Source organism: Oryzias latipes, chromosome 24 (genome assembly GCF_053564925.1).
Source record: "Oryzias latipes strain Hd-rR chromosome 24, Olatipes_Hd-rR_3.1".
Lineage (NCBI taxonomy): Eukaryota > Metazoa > Chordata > Actinopteri > Beloniformes > Adrianichthyidae > Oryzias > Oryzias latipes.
Window position 1 is genome coordinate 23080424 of NC_136260.1, and position 17981 is coordinate 23098404.

The 17981-nt window shown below is 39.6% G+C and overlaps 1 protein-coding gene across 3 annotated transcripts in view; it reads left to right on the top strand.

Annotated features, from left to right (window-relative positions):
- Positions 1–17981, top strand: part of evlb (Enah/Vasp-like b) — a 33394-nt gene that overhangs the window by 13431 nt on the left and 1982 nt on the right. For 2 of the 3 annotated variants that reach the window (XM_011491412.4, XM_011491410.4), the window contains exons 2-12: positions 5258–5426; positions 6514–6691; positions 11497–11563; positions 14020–14078; positions 14172–14416; positions 14489–14601; positions 14706–14742; positions 14862–14913; positions 15459–15516; positions 15590–15650; positions 15732–15789. In XM_011491412.4, coding sequence (XP_011489714.1) covers positions 5258–5426; positions 6514–6691; positions 11497–11563; positions 14020–14078; positions 14172–14416; positions 14489–14601; positions 14706–14742; positions 14862–14913; positions 15459–15516; positions 15590–15650; positions 15732–15789 — 1097 coding nt within the window. The remainder of the gene's footprint in view (positions 1–5257; positions 5427–6513; positions 6692–11496; positions 11564–14019; positions 14079–14171; positions 14417–14488; positions 14602–14705; positions 14743–14861; positions 14914–15458; positions 15517–15589; positions 15651–15731; positions 15790–17981) is intronic. The other variant, XM_011491411.4, reaches the window with a different exon arrangement.

The window sequence follows — 17981 nt, forward strand, 5'->3', positions numbered from 1 at the left end:
AAGGGGCAACAAACTGGCGTTGAATGGTGGAGCTGGGTCTCCTTTTGAGCAGCAGAGGATGATGAGTTGAGTGACGACAGCTGGTGGTCATCTGGAGTGGAGCAGAGCTGGAGGGGGAGGAGCCTGACAGAGGCACCATGACAATATCAACTGATAAAAGAGTCTTAAATATGTTAAAGCCCCAAAATGAGTGTAATGTGCTTCTTCTTTTTGGTTCTAGGTGTTCTAAGACGATAAGATGCAGTCTTTTAGCTCTTTGGCTTTAGGTTTTTCAAAAGCTCATCCAGGAAACTTATCTTTTTCCACAGAAGTTCAGAAATTCCTGATTATTCAGAGTCCATAGAGATCCCCGATTGTCTGTCTTTGCGGGAGTGTTCTAGACTTGTTCTCAAACTTGATCTCAAAAATCTCTATCTTCTGAAAATCTTTCAATTCGAGTTTGCAGTTTGTGCTGTTTCTAGTTGACCTCTGTGGACCATCAGAGGTGTTTGTTTCTTTATGTGATGAAGCCTCCAGAGTGAAAAGGTGTGCAGGGGTCGGTGTGTCTCCACCGCCCCACAGGGGCAGTCGTTCCAAGTCTTTGTTGTTTAGCGTGACACACAACGCCTCCCGCAGACTCCAGGAGCAAACAACCATGCAAACGCTGAGCTCCTGCATCCAGATGAAGTGATGCAGTCGGACGGGGCATTGTGCAGTCTTCTGGCAAAAAACAGTGAGAGCTATAATGTAGGTGTGTGCTGTCTGAGAGCTTCTGCTGCTGTTTTTTTATTCATATCTCCCTGCTCATTCATCTTTTCTTCCCAGCCGTATTTTCTAGGCCAAGCGCATATTCCACTCCAGTTGTCATGCCAACAGATTAGCGTGCTGCAGGATGATTTCAGCGGTGTAGTCTTGGGAGCGTGCATGTGACTTTCTGCAAGTGAGACGCTCATTTCTGATGTTTCTTTCTGTCCGAATAATGCAGCTCTGGTTTTGGGGTTCTGGTGGAAAAGATGGGTGCTTTTGCTGCCGTGAGGCCCTTTAATCGGTAGAAATGGATAGAGATTAAATGCCCCTGTGAGTAGTTGGTTGGCTTACACAATAGCCGGAAAAATCAGGCTGGAGAGCAGGAGTGAGCGTGACATAATTCACTACTGCAGGAGTCCGCTGGGAGGAGGTTTAAAAACGCCAGTTCTATTCTGCTGGTAATATGCTGTGTCATTTCTAATATGAATTACTGACTCAGTCTCTTTCATCTTTCTAATGAGTCACTGAGCCAAAGTCGTCCTCTCTGCTCAGTTTTGAAGGTACGTCTAAAAAATGTTGCTTTGGATTTTGCCTTTTTTTTTAAAGATTTTCTTTTTTTTGCAGATCTGTAAATGCAAAAAGGCAAACTACACTAAACATATTTATCCATATTTATTAATAAAGCTTTTGCAATAACGTTTTTGAAGTCCACCAACTTTTCTACACAGAAAACGAAAAGTAGGACCATCTTTTCCTGATTAGTACCTTCAGATGTACTGCAGGAGTTCATTTGACGGCATAGGACTGCTTCAGTGCTGCGTGCGTACACACATTAGCATACAGATGCATGTGTGGTTATTTCAGGCCTCTTTGTTGATTGTGCTTTTGTTGCCTTGAGCATCAAGACCTTAGAAAGTGGAGCAGCACGGCGGCTTTGATGCTGTGATGCTGCAGCGAGCCGTCCTGTGCATATAGTGGATGTAAAATCTTTTGAACTGATCAAAAGTTCACGGAAAAGCGGCTTCGGACTCAAGGTACCAGTTAGCAAAACTTAAACTTATTTCTTTGGGCTCACCCAGAAGCAAAATCAAAAATACTCCAAGAAAATGAATGAAAATGATTTGAAATTTAGCTCCATATTTGAAAAAAAGATCAAAGATGAATCTGCGTCAGATGAAGGCATTAAGTTAGGAAGCACTGAGAAGGAAACAGCCTTTGATGCAAAAAAAAGCTGCAGTGAATTTCAGTTCTAGCTCCCTCTGATCGGATCACTAAATATAATTCCTGGTCCAACTTTATGTTCTCCTTCAAGTGGTTGAAGAAACTGAATTTCCAGCAAATCCTTGTTTCCCCGACAGTGTTTGGTTTCTCTGCTCATTTCACGTCACAGGGGTGATGAGGGATCAGTAGATTTACCGCCAACATGCAGGACATGGAGCAGGAGCTCCACACATGGACGGGTTAGAGAGGACAGACGTGACGGATGCAAACATATCAGTCAGTCAGAGGTCTGAAAAAGCAAATGAAAGCGCTAGTTTTCCACTTGGTAGCTGGCATGAATAGTTAGTTTTACACTAATAAACCAGGGGAAAAAAAGGACATGTTAATTGCTTGTTTGAAAAACACAATTTATTTTTATTTTTTTTGATTTTTTTTCACATCTAGACCATGTCAAGACCAGATCCATCTGGTCATTTATTTAGATATCTAGACATCTAGATAAAGATCTAGATGTTTATCTAGACACCTATTTACAGTATTTTGACATCTAGATGTCTATCTAAACATTTATCTAGAGATCTTTGTAGACATCTCTCTAGACATCTAGACATCTATCTGGATATCTAGACATTGGAACAGTCATTACATTCCCGCCTCTGGGGTTAATGTCTGATCTTTCAGGTTTGAAGTGTTGGAAATCTTCTGAAATGGTCTTACATTAGAATTTTTCTGAGAAAAATGAAAAGGTTGAAAGTATAAGTGTTCTTTCATGACTAGATCAGATTTACTGCTGCCCCCACGCACACTGCTAACCACATCGATGGAGTTTAAATAGTGCGTCTTCAAGCATAAATGTGCACACTTGTGTGCTGTCATTGTATATTTATAAGCTTCTGGATTATTCATGCACAGTGCAGACACTGTTATTTTCCTGCTAATATGGTCAGAGTTGATCTGCATAGCAGTTGCAGGATGTGTTGATCCTACAGCTGTCAGTCACCTTGAACCTGCCTCCTTTTTGCTCCGTTTCACCTCCTTTACCTGATCCGCCTCCTCCTGCTCTCTTTAGACGCATAGATCTCATTTATTCATGCTTTTGGGCCCTCGCTGCCATTTTTAGCCGCATGCCTGGAACACTTTTTAAAAAATTAACAGAGTTGACAAGTTAACAGAAAGAAATGAAACGCATCGTCGCTCTGCTGTGTCGATGTTGGACCCAACGGGGGAGATGATTTAAAAAAAAGTATATTTTCATCTTTTGAATTCTGCAGTTTTCCCTTTTAGTGGCTCTACTGAAGGGACGCAGTTAGTATTTAGCAAAATATCCGAATATGTTCCACGACCGTAACAGAGAACCCAATTTGTTGAAAGACTATGTTTTGTGCATGAAACGCATTTTATTTAATCAGCAGAACATCAAACACTAAAACTGTATCTCACATACAAGTTGTTTTTACCAAAGTAAATTCCAAGCGCTTTTATTTTGATAAATTATGCAATATTTTACAGTATAAAGAAAAACACAACCACCAGTTGTATATCCCAGCATTGCCAAAGGAAGTATTTTGCTTTTTGTTTTTTTTCATTTGATATCAGCAAGTAACATCCGCTGAAAAAAGGAAAATAATAATAATAAAAACAAAAATAAAGTGTTGAAGAAGAACAAAAACAGCAACCAAATTTGACCCTGTGGGCTCTCCAGGATAAAAATATTTTTGACTGAAACTATTTGTGTTTTTCCTGTTTTCACTGCATTTTCTGACCAATGGGACACATTGTGTCACAACAGTTTCACTGTATGGTGCAGCCACTCCTGCTACACTAATGGATGAGGGCTGATAAACAGGATTAAGCTGATTGTGGACATTTATGAACTTGGATTAATTAATATAAAATCCATGACCCTCCCAAGAGGTGCTGGGAAAAGTGTCTTTGGTTGAAAAACAGCTCATTTTTAGAAAATGATTGTTTTAAAATCAATAATATCAAACAATTTGTGGAAAAAAACATTGTTTATCCATCTGTGTGCAGTATTTTAAAGAGGATTCTCTCCATTCCTGCCATTCTCCTCCTCCTTTTCCTGTTTCTCGAGGCTGAATTCACTCATTTAGCTTTATGAGGAGGCAAAGACACAGATGGGACTCCTTCAGTTCATCCTCCGATTGGAGTTTTCTCCTAAACCAATGGATTCTGTCCTCCTGTCGTCTCTGCAGATATAAAATTAATCCTTTAAGTGTGAAAAAGGTCGGGAGGTAGTGCGGAGGGGGGCTGAAAACAGTCCGTTTGTGCACAAACACACACACACACACGTCACAATTGAGCCTCATTAGGGACGTCAACAGATGCTAAACGAGCGCTTGATTACTTTTGGATTACTTTGTTAGGAGAGTAGAGGATTAGAACAACAGAAGTGTTTTCTCTTGTGCTCCATCTTCACATCAAATCTGACATACAGTTATGATTTAAAAAGAAGAAATTGTTAAAGGTGTTTCACTCTCAATCCTATCAAAGAATTCTTGTCTTTTTCCACTTTAATCATTTTTCTTATTGTTTTTTTTATCAGTGAATTGTTTCCAGAGCCCTTAATATGATAAACCTGCTCACTACATGCAGCCAAAAACAGTATTTGTCTTCATTCTAGAAGTAGACCGTCTGTTTGAAGGGCGTAGGAAGGATTTTCATCTAATTTAAATCAGGTTTAGTGACATGGAGTTTGTGACATGTGAGTTTTATCATCAGTCACTTCAACTGGATTTTTTCCAATTACTTAATTAGACTTTTATTTTGACATTTCTTTTCCACTTTGTTGTTTAGAGGAACCAAACGGTTTCAGTTTGTTGGGTTTTTAGCACATTTTAGTCGTTTCTGTTTATTCTTTTCTTCGTAAAATGGTAGCCGGGACAAATTCCGGCAACCCTGTGACCCCAAAAAGGACAATAAAGCGGGTTGAGTAAATTGATGGATAATTTGTAAAACTGTGGTTCACTTTTAGACCGTACTCTATTATATTTATTCTGAACTACAACCTTAAGTGTGGAAATGGTGGCATTTTCTCCTGACTACCAGAAAAAACTTTCAGTTGAGATCCCCCGAAAACTACAATTCCCAGAGCTCCGCCCCCTTTATATCTGTCCTCTGTACCAAAAGGAGTTCTTTCGGTGGTTGGGAGACATTCAGAAATGTTCTCTACAGAGGACACATTTGCATTGTTGGTAGTTACTGTACGTAGGAGGATGTTTCGTCCAGCTTCAGGATGTTTAAATCAGGATTTCTTTCACGAATCCTTCGTCTTTTTGTGTTTTCCCCCCAGCGAGCAGAGCATCTGCCAGGCTCGAGCCTCCGTCATGGTCTACGATGACACCAGTAAGAAGTGGGTTCCCATCAAACCCGGACAGCAGGGATTCAGTCGCATCAACATCTACCACAACACTGCCAGCAACACCTTCAGAGTGGTCGGTGTCAAACTGCAGGACCAGCAGGTACCGGAGTCCAACTGAGACATATTCTATCATTTCCAATGGGATGGATGTATTTTATTGATCACATTTTGTTAAACAAATCAGGGACTTCTGTGTGTTCATGAAGCTCCAGAAGCCTGAAAGTTTGCCACTGAAATAAAATACTAAGAGCATTTTTAGTCTAAATGTTAGTGTTTTAAAAATCATAGAAAAAAGCTGAAAAAAATGTAATAACAGTGAGATAAATCTTACTTATGCACTAATCTTCTACCAGCTGAGGGATTCCACCTAACCTTGAAGGACACATCGTTTTTAAAAACAAAGTTAAATAAAATTATCTTTTAGCATCTTTATTTAAGTAAAAAAACACTCTTTTTTTGGCCTTTACATCCTGCAGTAGATTTAAATAAACTGTCTGGTTGTAATGTTTACAGCAGAAGACGAGACGTTTTCTTTATCCTTAACAAAAATACTAAAATAATGTCTAAAAGCCCTAATGTTTCTGTGAGGAATTTCCAAAATAACTTTTAGGCTAAACTCTCAGTTGGGGTTCTTTCAAAATAAAAGCTCTGAAGCTGAATGTTTAGTGGGAAAGAAAGAAACACGATTTGAAGATTGGTGTTCAGCCTCAGTCAGTTAAAGCTTTCTGGGTATATTTATCTTTTACATCTTAAGCAGCGCACTGGACTCTGGATGAGATCTGTGGGATGGAATGTTCTGTTGTTGAGCAACTTTTGTTGTTATTTTATAAACTGCTGAATAATTTCCTTTTTTCTTTCTTTCTTTTTTAAATTCTGGATTATGGTGAACTGTCATGATTCGCTCAAATTAAATGAGAGCTGATTTAATATATGGAGAATCCTAATCCTCATGTGTTTTTCTCAAACCTGAACTTTAAACACAGAAAAAAAAGAAAAAAAGCATAGTTAAAAGGAAATTCAAAGTTGGGAATTTTGAGTCATAGACAGTTTTTTGTTTTGGTAATATAATCGGCTTTTTGGGACATTATTTAAACCGTCCCAAGCAGATGTATGTCATGTTTAGGGCAAAACACAAGAACAATGCTCCTTTTTCTAAAAAAATAAAAACATCTCATTTCTTTTCACAGGTGGTTATCAACTACTCCATAGTGAAGGGTCTCAAGTACAACCAAGCCACTCCCACCTTTCACCAGTGGAGGGATGCCCGGCAGGTCTACGGCCTCAACTTTGCCAGTAAAGAGGAGGCCACCACCTTCTCCAACGCCATGCTCTTCGCCCTCAATGTCCTCAGTGCTCAGGATGGAGGTGTGTTCTCGTTTGACTCATTTAGCAACGACGAAACCTGCAACTTTTTCTGGACTGATAGGAAAACGATGAAGATGTTTACAGGGACTGCAGTCAGTGACTCAGCCCCTCCCACATCTGAAAGCTTTCAGCAAACAACTGAAGAAGTTTGTTCTTCGCAATTTCTACAAAAAAAAAAGGAACGTTGGCAGAAAATCTCATCAAGATCTCCAAACTCAATTATTGAGGCGTCCAATGATAGGTGTAAGATGATGCCTCACGCAGGGCGTTAAAACCTGCTACTCCCCTATTGTGTCTTAGTCCATAACTAATCTGGCTCTAATTGGAGTTTAAACAGAGTTCTGGTTTTTGTTGATTGATTGTTTGATCCTTTTGTAAATGTGGGGCTCAGGTTACAAGCCATGAAATCTGCTGGATGAGTTGTAGTACCCAGCAGGTAGATCCTGCTGGAGATGAGAAGATCAAACTGTAATTGAGATGATGGATCGTCTCTTTGTCAAGGACGTGTGGAGAAACAATAAAAGTCTCCATCTTCATTTCTCAGATGAGGCAAACGGTCGTGTTTTTAGGCCATTTGTCTAAATGTGTCCATTTTTCCTGCTCTTATCAGGAGATAAATGATTCACAAGCGCTGCCCCACAGAGTTAGAAACTGCAGAGGAACAGAATGAGACGGAGTGGCGTTCACAGCCTGCAGGGTTTTTTAGTTTGCCCCTGCAGTCGACCCCCCCGGCCCGTTAATTAAGATGACTCATGGAGAGGATCTCCCCTGGGCCCTGAGGTCTGGAGCGGACCTTTTCATCTGCATGCTAACGTGGGGCGAGGGCTGCAGTGACAGCAGCTGCTGGCTGATCTGAGCCAAACACGAACACACTGGATGCAGGTGTAAAAGATTAGCGTGAACCTCACTTTGGACAGTTCCATAGGTTATGTGTAGTCTTTATGCTGATAATACCTCCTAGTGGTAGGGGGGACAAAAACATGACCCATGGTGGTCATTTTGACTTAAAACACGATGAAAGTGGTTGATTTTGTTGACGAGGGGCCGCCTGCTGCAGCCAGGGGCCACTCAGATAATCGACTTCTCATGTGGCTCGGTGACATTCGGCCGTGCAGCTTGCAGACAAACCCAATGTTTTGAAACCTTAGCCAAAGATGCTCGCTGCACTGCTGCCGGTGTGGGTTTCCTCAAACATGACACACGATGCCGAGGCGGGGAAGGAGGTGAGGAGGCACAAAGAGGTGGAGATGGACAGAGCGGGAGTGGGAGAGTGGAGGTGTAGGGACAACCGAGGCAGGAGATGGTCAGGAGGGAGTGGGTCTGTCAGTGTCTGTGCATCTGCTGCAACCGCTTTCTCTTCTGCACCATGTCATGTAGGTACTTTTATTAATTTAAAAACTATTTCCGTGATGTGTGACTTTAAAACTATAGAAAAAGGGGTTTTAAATGACAATTTAAACACTTGAAATAGCTGATGTAGAAGTAAAGATTTTGAATTGATATTAGGGAATCTGACAAAACAGCGCCGTATTAAGTCAATGAAGATTCTCATTCATCCAGGAGACTGTTTTGAAAAAGAAGGCAATAAGTCCGGGTTCTTCAATTTCAAGATTCTGTCAAATCAAATGCATTAAATCTGTTTATTTTAAACCAGTTAAGTCATTCCAGGAAATTAAAGCAATCCTTTGGTCTGTCTTTAGTTTCTTCCCTTCCAGGTCAAACAGTTTAGTCTGCGTGTTGAGGAGGAGCTCTCTGACAGATCTCTGCCACTTGATCGATGGCAGCCATTATTAACATGGCTGACCTGCTAAAGGAGTTTTGACCCTTAAAAGTCAAGCCATAAAACCATCAAAAGGGGACCAACATTTCATCAGAGCAAAAATAATCCCTGTTTTCCTTCTAAAAACCTAAAAGAGACCCACATGGTGCTGTCTAATCCTAACAGTTATTTAGCTTTTGTTCAAAACAGTCATGAAAATCGATCCCTTCTTCTCTTCAACCATTTATGGAATTAACGTATTTCCATTTCTCAAGCGGAGAAAAGCAGCTTTGCACTGATATGCGACACTTTACATTGGTGTTTACGCAACCCATGTTAACAGACGATTCTGCCAGAATCTGTTGGAATTGTGTTCATCTATTAAATGGTCGAAGGGTCACAGGAGTTCAAAGAGCATGTTGTGTTTTGCCTTTTCTTGCGACAACTGTGGTGTTGAAGGGTGTGTTACAAACACACAAAAGGTTTAAGCAACACTCTCTGTGATGTTTTTCAGCAGACTCCTGGCCAGTCTAGCCTTTAAATTTATGTAAGAGCCTCATGGAAACGTAAGCTTCTCGTTTTAAGAAACTATTTCACAAAAGCAAAACATTTACCGCATTTTATGCACGATAAGTCGCACTTATAAACAGTAATTTCTTTCCAAAAAAACGCTTTATAATGCGAAATGCATTAACCCTTGTGCTATCCTAGGCACTTTAACATTGGGAGTGGGGTCATCTGGACCCCATAGGATAGCACAAGGGTTATACATGGATGAATTCTGCTGCAAACAGGGTAGGGTGTTATTGCAAATATGCTAAGTTGTAGCGTTGTTGGACTGTGTTTTTTTAATGTACAGTATTCCCCCCCATATTCGCGGGGGTTTGGGACCAGACACCTGCAATTACGCAGAATCCGGCAATACGGAGTAAGTGCTCCCCACCCCCAGGGCCAAAGAATGTCTGTCATCGATCCTTACTCATTAAAAACCCTATAGAAACAATTCTGATGCATTGTTAAACATTGATTGATTGATTGATTGATTGATTGGTTGATTTCAACTGTTCTAGACAAGACAATAAAACATTTACACAGGTTTATCAAACTCATTAAAGAAATGATAAAATGCATAGAAAATTTTCAGAAAGAAAACAAAATCACATTAATGAAGATTCTCATTCATCCAAGTGACTGTTTTGAAAAAGAAGGCAATAATGATAAGGATGTTTCAATATCTAATGACCACTAATTAAATATAGTGGTCATTAGCTAAATTGCTTGATTTATTCCTTGAAAAGGAGTAAATCAAGCAATACTAAATATTATGTATTTTTCTACACTGGATCATATTTCTTCCAGAATGTAGAGATGCGCTTCTAATGGAGGAGTTGAGTGGGAAAAAGTGATTTTATATAAACCCACTCCTACATTTATCAGCTAACTGGCCGGTGTGCTCTTCATCTACACTCTCCTCCTCAGAAATTCACACAGCACCTCCCTCGGATGCAAAATCTTCTTGAGTTGTCTGAGTTTTTGTGATGAACCACAGGAGTCATATGATGGGAAAGAAATCAGCAAATACGTGAAACCTTATATATTGAAAGTACAGAAGAGGATTAGGGCCGTGGAGAAAAAAAAAAGGGCATAGAAAATTCTGATTTTAATCTCATAATTTTGACTTTAATCTCATAATTCTGACATTTATCTCAGAATTCTGTATTTAATGTCAGAATTCTCCCTTTTTTCTCATAATTCTGACCCTAATCTCATAATTCTGACTTTAAACTCATAATTCTGATTTTTTTTTCTCAGAATTCGGACTTTAGTCTCAGAATTCTCACTTTTTTTCTTCATAATTCTGACTTTTTTCTCAGTATTCTCATTTTATTCTCAGATGAGATTACAGTCAGAATTTTCTATCCCCTTTTATTCTTTCTCCATGGCCTTAATCCGCTTCCGTACGAAAGCAAATAAAGAGGGGAACACCGTTTTATTAACAAGGTTGGGAGTTAGCGTAGTCACAGTAACATTAGCTTTAGCTGAATCAGTCCCTTTTTTTACGTAGCATGTTACAAACAAGTTCTATAGTTACTGTGAACACGTTTAATATAGTCTGACTGACTGACAGACATATCTCTGATTCTTTTGTCTCGCTTAATGCGCCTCACGTAGGAAATAGGTTCAAAAAAAGACCATTCAATGACGGCTAGTGGGGAAAATGCGGCAATCATGATTTTATTCCAGAAGAATAAACTGCATCCACTGCTGCCTGGTATCTTTTGGGAATAAGAGATGGCTTTGATGTCTTTCACAGCAAAAAAAAAAAAAAAACTTGATGAATCAAAGAAGTGGTGGTGTTGCATCTAAGCAGGACAGCAGACACATTTACAGATTTCAGATCCCGCATTCACATGTTTCAGTGCCCTTTTTGATTCGGTTGGCTTGGTAACAGATTCAAAGAAAATTAAATTTAGTAATATAAAAAAAGACATTTTGTTGGGAGGAGCTATGGCAAAGACTGCAGATCTATAACTTTCTAGAAAGACAGCTTGTTGAGCAGAATGGTGGTCTCCTTTCAGAATAAGAGCAGTTTTTAAACACTGATATATTATGAACCAGAAGTCTTCTTGTCATGTAGTGAATTAATTACACTCCATATCAGGGTCTCCATCTGCACATCTCACTAATGATGTTACACCAGTCTAACTCCAGGCAGCTTGTAGATGGGATCAGAGATAATAGAGATATTTTTGAGCATCTCCCAGAGGTGTTAGCTAAAAAAAACAAAAAAAAAACAAAAACAGAAAAATACTAAATATTATGTATTTTTCTACACTGGATCATATTTCTTCCAGAATGTAGAGATGCGCATTAACTTCCATTTACTGAGAGGATTAAGAAGCTCCTCGTCTAACATGTCTCATTAGCAAACACAGTGACTGACTGCTCTTTTATTCTCTGTCCCTAATTGACACTGAACTTTAATTAACTGCTATTGGATTATGAGATGCATCTTTTCCCTTTTCCGTCTCCTTTTAATCTTTAGGTCCAGCTCTCCAGCGCCAAGTCCAAAACGGCCCGTCTTCAGATGAGATTGAAGCTCAGAGAACGAGGTGAGACGTGGATGAAAAACCGTTTTTTCACAGAGAGAACGGGTTCAGAAATCATGGCTGAAATGGTTTCAATAATCCAGACCTCACCAGCAAATAGCAACTTAATCCACTGGATTATGTTATTCATTGGATTATAAAATGTCATCTGATCTGATTAGTTTTGGTTTCCTCAGAAAACACTGACAATATTGCATCCATCACTGAACAGCTGACTCTCAGCTCCTCATATATTCTGGTATTTTTATAACCTGCAGCTGTCCTGGACCTGATTATTTGTGCTGTTATTCTTTCTTAGCAAACATTTCTCCTCCGCAAAATACCTAAAAACTCACCAAAAGTTGCACTTGGTACCCGGTGAAAATGAATCTGACCACGGTGAACAACCCCTCCTTAAAAGTGATGACATCACAGCGGGAGAAAACCTAAAAAATAATGTGTTGGCGATGCCCAAAGGATGTTTTAACGCTTTAGCGAACGAAGTGTAAAGTTAGCGATCTTCACAGAACTTCACACGCCACCAGGTTAAGTCCACAACCCCAACCACAGTTTCATTGACCTTTGACCTCAGGAAGAGGCCACCATCTTGAATAAAAAAAAATCATGAATCGTTGGCTCAAGCTTAATAAATCGATAACACAAAATATTGACATTTTAGGAATGTGGGCATGGTTATTAAAAAGAAAAACATCTGTTGCCAAGGAAATCCAAACATTTACTTTTGCAGATTCTTCTAAAAATGACATAGACCAGTTCATTACCCCCAGGCGACCCAAAAATGAAATGGTTGCTATGTGGCTAAACTAATAGAAAAGCTCCCATTTTGAAAAAGGTTTTTTTTCATCCCGTGCAACTCGTACCATGGTGGAGAGGCAGAGGAGAGTAAGGCATGTGTAGCAGGTGCCCAGCCAGTGAGGGTGGGGTCAAAGGGCAGGGATGGTCAATCCCATTCCATCTTTTCTTATCTAAATTAAGTCAAACTTTGCACAAAATGTAACCTTGATGACAAAGTAATTTAAAGTGAACCATGTTGATGCAAGAAGGGTCCAAACACTGAGGACCTCCAGTGAAAAACTAAAAAAATGTTCAGGGTTTGCAGTATTGAAGTTAATAAAGTGACCTGAAACCAACAACCACAACCGTTTTCCTGAACGTTTCACATAACATGAGCCTACATGGTAGCTCTGGCTTTTCCCATATGGAAACCATCAAAAAGAGTCTCGCAGAAGCCGCTTCCTCTTTCTCCGTCCTCCCAGACACATCCAGAGGGGTGCTGCTGTTTTTAAACCTGCTTAGCGGCGAGGCTGAAGAGAACAAACATGAGGGGAGGCGTGGGTCAGTGTGACGCAGACGGCTGAAGTCCGTTCCTCAGGTTTGTGTTTTTCACTGCAGCAGCAGGGAGGCTGCTGCACGGCTGAGGTTCTCTGCTAACAGCCTGAATGAACCCAGCCGCACAAGTTAGCATTAAACACAGTTTGATTCCACATAAATTCCTTTTTCAATATTTCATCGAAATCTTATTTTGTTTGCTTGTACAACTGAGAATTTAAACAAAAGTTTTATGACGTTAATTTAAATTCTGACATTAAAGACTTAAAACTGCTTTTGGCCGGGAAATGCAACTTTTTTTGGGTTTGGGTGTGTGTGAAATGATTGAACATTTTATAAATTAAGATTAATTTAATTTTGACAAATAAACTAATTTGAACAGATAGGTTTTTTAATGACATCATGAAAGGGGAGGGGCCATTTGTGCTCCAACTTTTTTATCAATTGTATCATTGAAATTCAATTGATCACATTTATTACTATTTTCTTTTCATTGTTTTATCAAGTCCTGCTTTATTTAAACAGTTTTATTTGGATGTTGCTATGTATTACTTTTATTGTCCTAAGTATGCATTTACTCATCCATGATGTAATGTCAACATTATTTTTGTTTTATGGATATTATTAGGACATTACATCGCTTTTTCATGTTAGTTTACGCATTTATTTATTCGGGCAGTCTAACAAAACATCTATGGTTTTTCTTTCATGTATTATTTTTCTGATTTTAAATTCAGTTTTTACGTTTATATAAAGGGTAACTTCCGAATAAAGTTGATTTAATTAAAGACGAGTTGTTAAATCTTAGCCTAAAAAAATCCTTTAAGGCTTGATTAACACAATGTCAAAATGTAAAGGGATTCATTCATTAGTAATCACAAAAAGCTGAAATCAGAGTTTAATCTGGTTGAGTTATTTAAAAAAAAGTTTTAATCTTTTTCAAAATTACATGTAATGAACTAGCAATGGAATCTGGTCCATAAATAAACATTTATGATTTTTTAAAGGAAAAATATGAATATTTCGTTTCTTTTAAAAACCAAATGAGTTGTTTGATGTGGTTCTGTGGATTTCGCCACTTCAGGAAATTCTGTCTTTTACTTTGATTTTGTTTCTGCTGCCCCCTTCAGGCAAATGATGGAACAGCAGCAGATGCAGGCGCAGATGGAGCGGCGCTCCTCCAACTCAGGTTGGAAAAACACAACATGCGTCTCTTTTCAACACAAACATGCTTTGAAATACGCGACAACGTTGATGTAAAGCCGTCCTCTCTGGCCTCCAGGTTCTCCGTTCCAAGGCCACCCTGCTGTCCTCTCTGTGGCACCACCTGTCGTTCCTCCCTCGGCAAACACGGGCGGTCCTCCTCCTCCTCCGCCACCACCGGGCCCACCGCCACCGTCAGTAGGGGCATCTGTTCTGCCTCCTCCGTTACCGGCGGGAGGAGGAGGCAGTCAGGAGGACGACGCCCCGGCACCGACGGGTCTGGCCGCCATGATTGCCGGGGCCAAACTGCGACGCGTCCAGAGAGTGAGCCGCCAAGTTTGATCTTTGCTTCTTCCATGAAGGGTTCTCCTCTGACATGTTCTCTCTTCACCTCAGTCTGAGGACGGCTCATCTTCATCTTCATCTTCGGGAGCCAAAAACGAAGCCAACCGGACGAGCGGGGGCAGCGGGGGCCTGATGGAGGAGATGAACGCACTGTTGGCACGAAGGTCAGAGTCCCGCACAAGGCGGTCCCGTGTGGACCTGCTGCTGATGCTGTGATGTGACCACTCTCCTCCGTGTGTTCTGATTTGAGGCTTCTTGTTTCTCCCAGAAGGAAAGCAGCAGAGAAACCGGAGGATGCTCAGAACGTAAGTGATGGATCTGCAGAGCAGCATCATTCTTTCATGTCAGGATGGAGAAATGATTCCTGACAGGCTGAACGGAGGGAAAAATGTCCTCACTGATGATTTTCTCTGTTCTTCTCCAGGATGACCCAAACTCTGCTTCTCCCAGCACCCGCAGTGGACAGAGTTCCACAGGTCAAACGCTCTACACACCTGTCCTCCCATCATCTCAATTCAATTTTAGTTCTATAGCCCTAAATCACATCAACGGTTGTCTTGATGGGTTTCGTACCGACAATTGTATACATAAAAAGGATGATGAATACTTAAAATTCAATGGGTAAATTCTAAACAGTCTAAACTAAACTGGGTATCCCTGCCGTTACTGTAGACCCTCCTTCTCGGTAAGGAAAAACTCTTAAAAAAGAAACGGATTCCAGAAAACAAAAAAGAAACCTCAGGGGTGTCCACATGAAGGAGGGGTCCTCCCCCAGGACGGACAGGCGATGAACCGGAACTCATAGAGAAGAATTCGCTTATGTAACTCTACAACTACATGTTTAAATAGTCCAGCAGATGGGCTTCATCCAGATGGAGTAGGGGGACGGCGGGGCGAGCCAGAGGAGGGGTCCACAGCCAAAAGGAGCTCGGACTGGAATCTGGAGTCACTTGGGTTCTTCGGGTTCAAATCCGGTTCAAATCTACAAACCTCCCTTCTGTTCTCTCTCCGCTCTCCACAGACGGTGCAAAGAAACCTTGGGACCGCGCCAACTCTGCAGACAGGTCGGCGGTGTCGAGGTAAGAGCGCCACAGATCACCTGATTCTATGACATCAGAGCTCCGTCGCTCACGTCATTCTCTGGTCCCGCAGAGTACGAGCTGCAGGCAGCGGCAGCGACACAGACTCTTTAGACCTTGATAAGATGAAACAGGTAAAAAAAAAAGGAAACACATTAGCACATTAAAGTGTCTGGTGACAACGTTTCTGAACTGTCCTGTCGACATCGTTGCAGGAAATCCTGGAGGAGGTGTTCCGTGAATTGCACAAAGTGAAAGACGAAATCCTTGATGGTACGAATCATTTTTCTATTGATTCTATAGAAAGTATGAGCGGTTGGAGCGCTCTCTCCTGATTTCTAGCTTTGAATGATCATGCTGAGATCATCCAGATCAGTGTTTTTCAACCGGTGTGTGTGCCGCGGCACACCAGTGTGCCATTAGAAATGGTCAGGTGTGCCGTGGGAAATTGCCCTCATTAACTGATCTAAAAACATTTCCCATCTCCAGGATATCAGCTCTGTGTTCATCCAAACAGGCCCTGATAAAAAACAAAGTAGTTAGGAATATGAAAGATCATAAAATACTTTTTTCTTTGTGTTTATTTGATTCTATTAAAGACATTTTGATAAGAATGACGGTACCACGATTTAGCCGCAGCTTCAGCTCTGTTTTCGGAAAAGTCCCGCCCCTTTAACTGTCTCCACCAATCAGGCTTAATCATACGTCATCAGTCTGACCAATCAGAAGTGGTTAAAGTCTTCACTTCCTTGTTCTTGTTCTGATTCTGCTCATAAAGTCAGACCGTGGAACAAGTGAACAAAACAATGAAGCTCAGAGAAGAGAGTCTGTCTGCCATCACTACATTTCCCATGATGCATTGGGTCATCTCAGTGCACTATGTATCTTCCTGTTAAACGTCTTAAACCACAACGAACAAACATCAACCAGTTTTCAAATATTCGTGATGAAAGGTCAGAGGTCAACAGTTTAGTTCTTCTTTAAGGTTTGTGTTTCTTAACAGCCAAACATCCCAGAGTTTGGTCAAAATCATTTTTCTAACTAAACACTTTTATAACAACGTCTGGATTATTTTATGTTAAACTTAAGAAGAAGTGATAACAACATTTAAGAAACAGGATGAAAGGGAAGTGGACAACAGACACAATTAAACTACCGTAAATTGAAACAATTTAATCATCTAAAAAGAAATAAAACATTTTTGTTAAAGTTTTCAAACTTCATCTTTGATTAAGACAAAAGAAAACTAATAAAACTTCAACATGTTTAACTTTTTGTGGAGCTACAGAAAACATAAATGTTATTTTTTTTTGCGTAAAATTGATCAAACATATTGTGATTATATTGTTCAAAAACTACAGTTGCCTTTGCACCAACATTAAAAAAAATATTTAAAAGATAAATCACTATTTAGAAAGAATACATTTGTTTTTTTGTGAGGTTACATAAAATTGCTTGTTAATAAACTGGAGGGAAAAACAACTACCAGGGTAAAATTTTAAATAATTTAGTTAAAAATCATTACTGAGAACTAACCTAACTTTTATCACATCTTTCAGAAAAAACAGCTTTTTCTGCCGCAATTATTACAGAGATTGCAGAGGGACTGAACATCAATACAGACTATAGAGTTTCTCCCTTTTTTTATTTTCGGATGCTGGTGTGCCGCGGGATTTTTGTCAAGGATAAAGTGTGCCTTGGCTCAGAAAAGGTTGAAAAACACTGATCCCGACAGATTTGAGTTAATCAGTTGCTATGAGCCTTAACCACCAGGTGGCGCTAGAATGAGAGCTTTAGAAACACTGAAAGAAGGAAAAGTTTTTAATTTATTTATGTATTTGCTTATTCGCACGAACCATTCAAGGTAAAAAATGAATCAGAAAAATGGGGGAGTGTAAAAAGTAAAAAAGAAAAAGACAAAGTAGCAGAAGCAAGACAAGAAACAACTAAAAAAAAACAATAATTAATTTATTAATTAATTACTTATTCATGTTTGTAATGCTTGAATTAATCAGAAAACTAACTCTAAAATTATGATAAACGAAATACGTTTTTTAAACATGAATAAAGTATTTGAATAAAATAATATCAAACTTGAGTTGGTCACAAACTTCTGAGTCAAAATTGTCCATAAAGTAGAAAAGATCAGTTATACAAAAAGTGGGAATATTGAAAACTTTAAGTGAGACCTAACTTAAAATATCTGACCAAAAGAGAAAACAGCAAAAGTTCAAATATCAGGTTCATTTTTAAAGATTCCTCTCTGCTATATTTTGGAATATGTAACACTGTAGTGAAAAAAAGAATGTTATTGTGTTTTAAAAAGGTCAGATTGGGTTTCTTTGAGGTAAATGAGGAACTTTAAAAGCGATAAATGTCCAAAAACTTATTCCTTCCAAGTGTAATGCCATAAAGTGCAACACAATCAGAGGATGACCAGATAAAAATATGTGTATTTTTTTTTA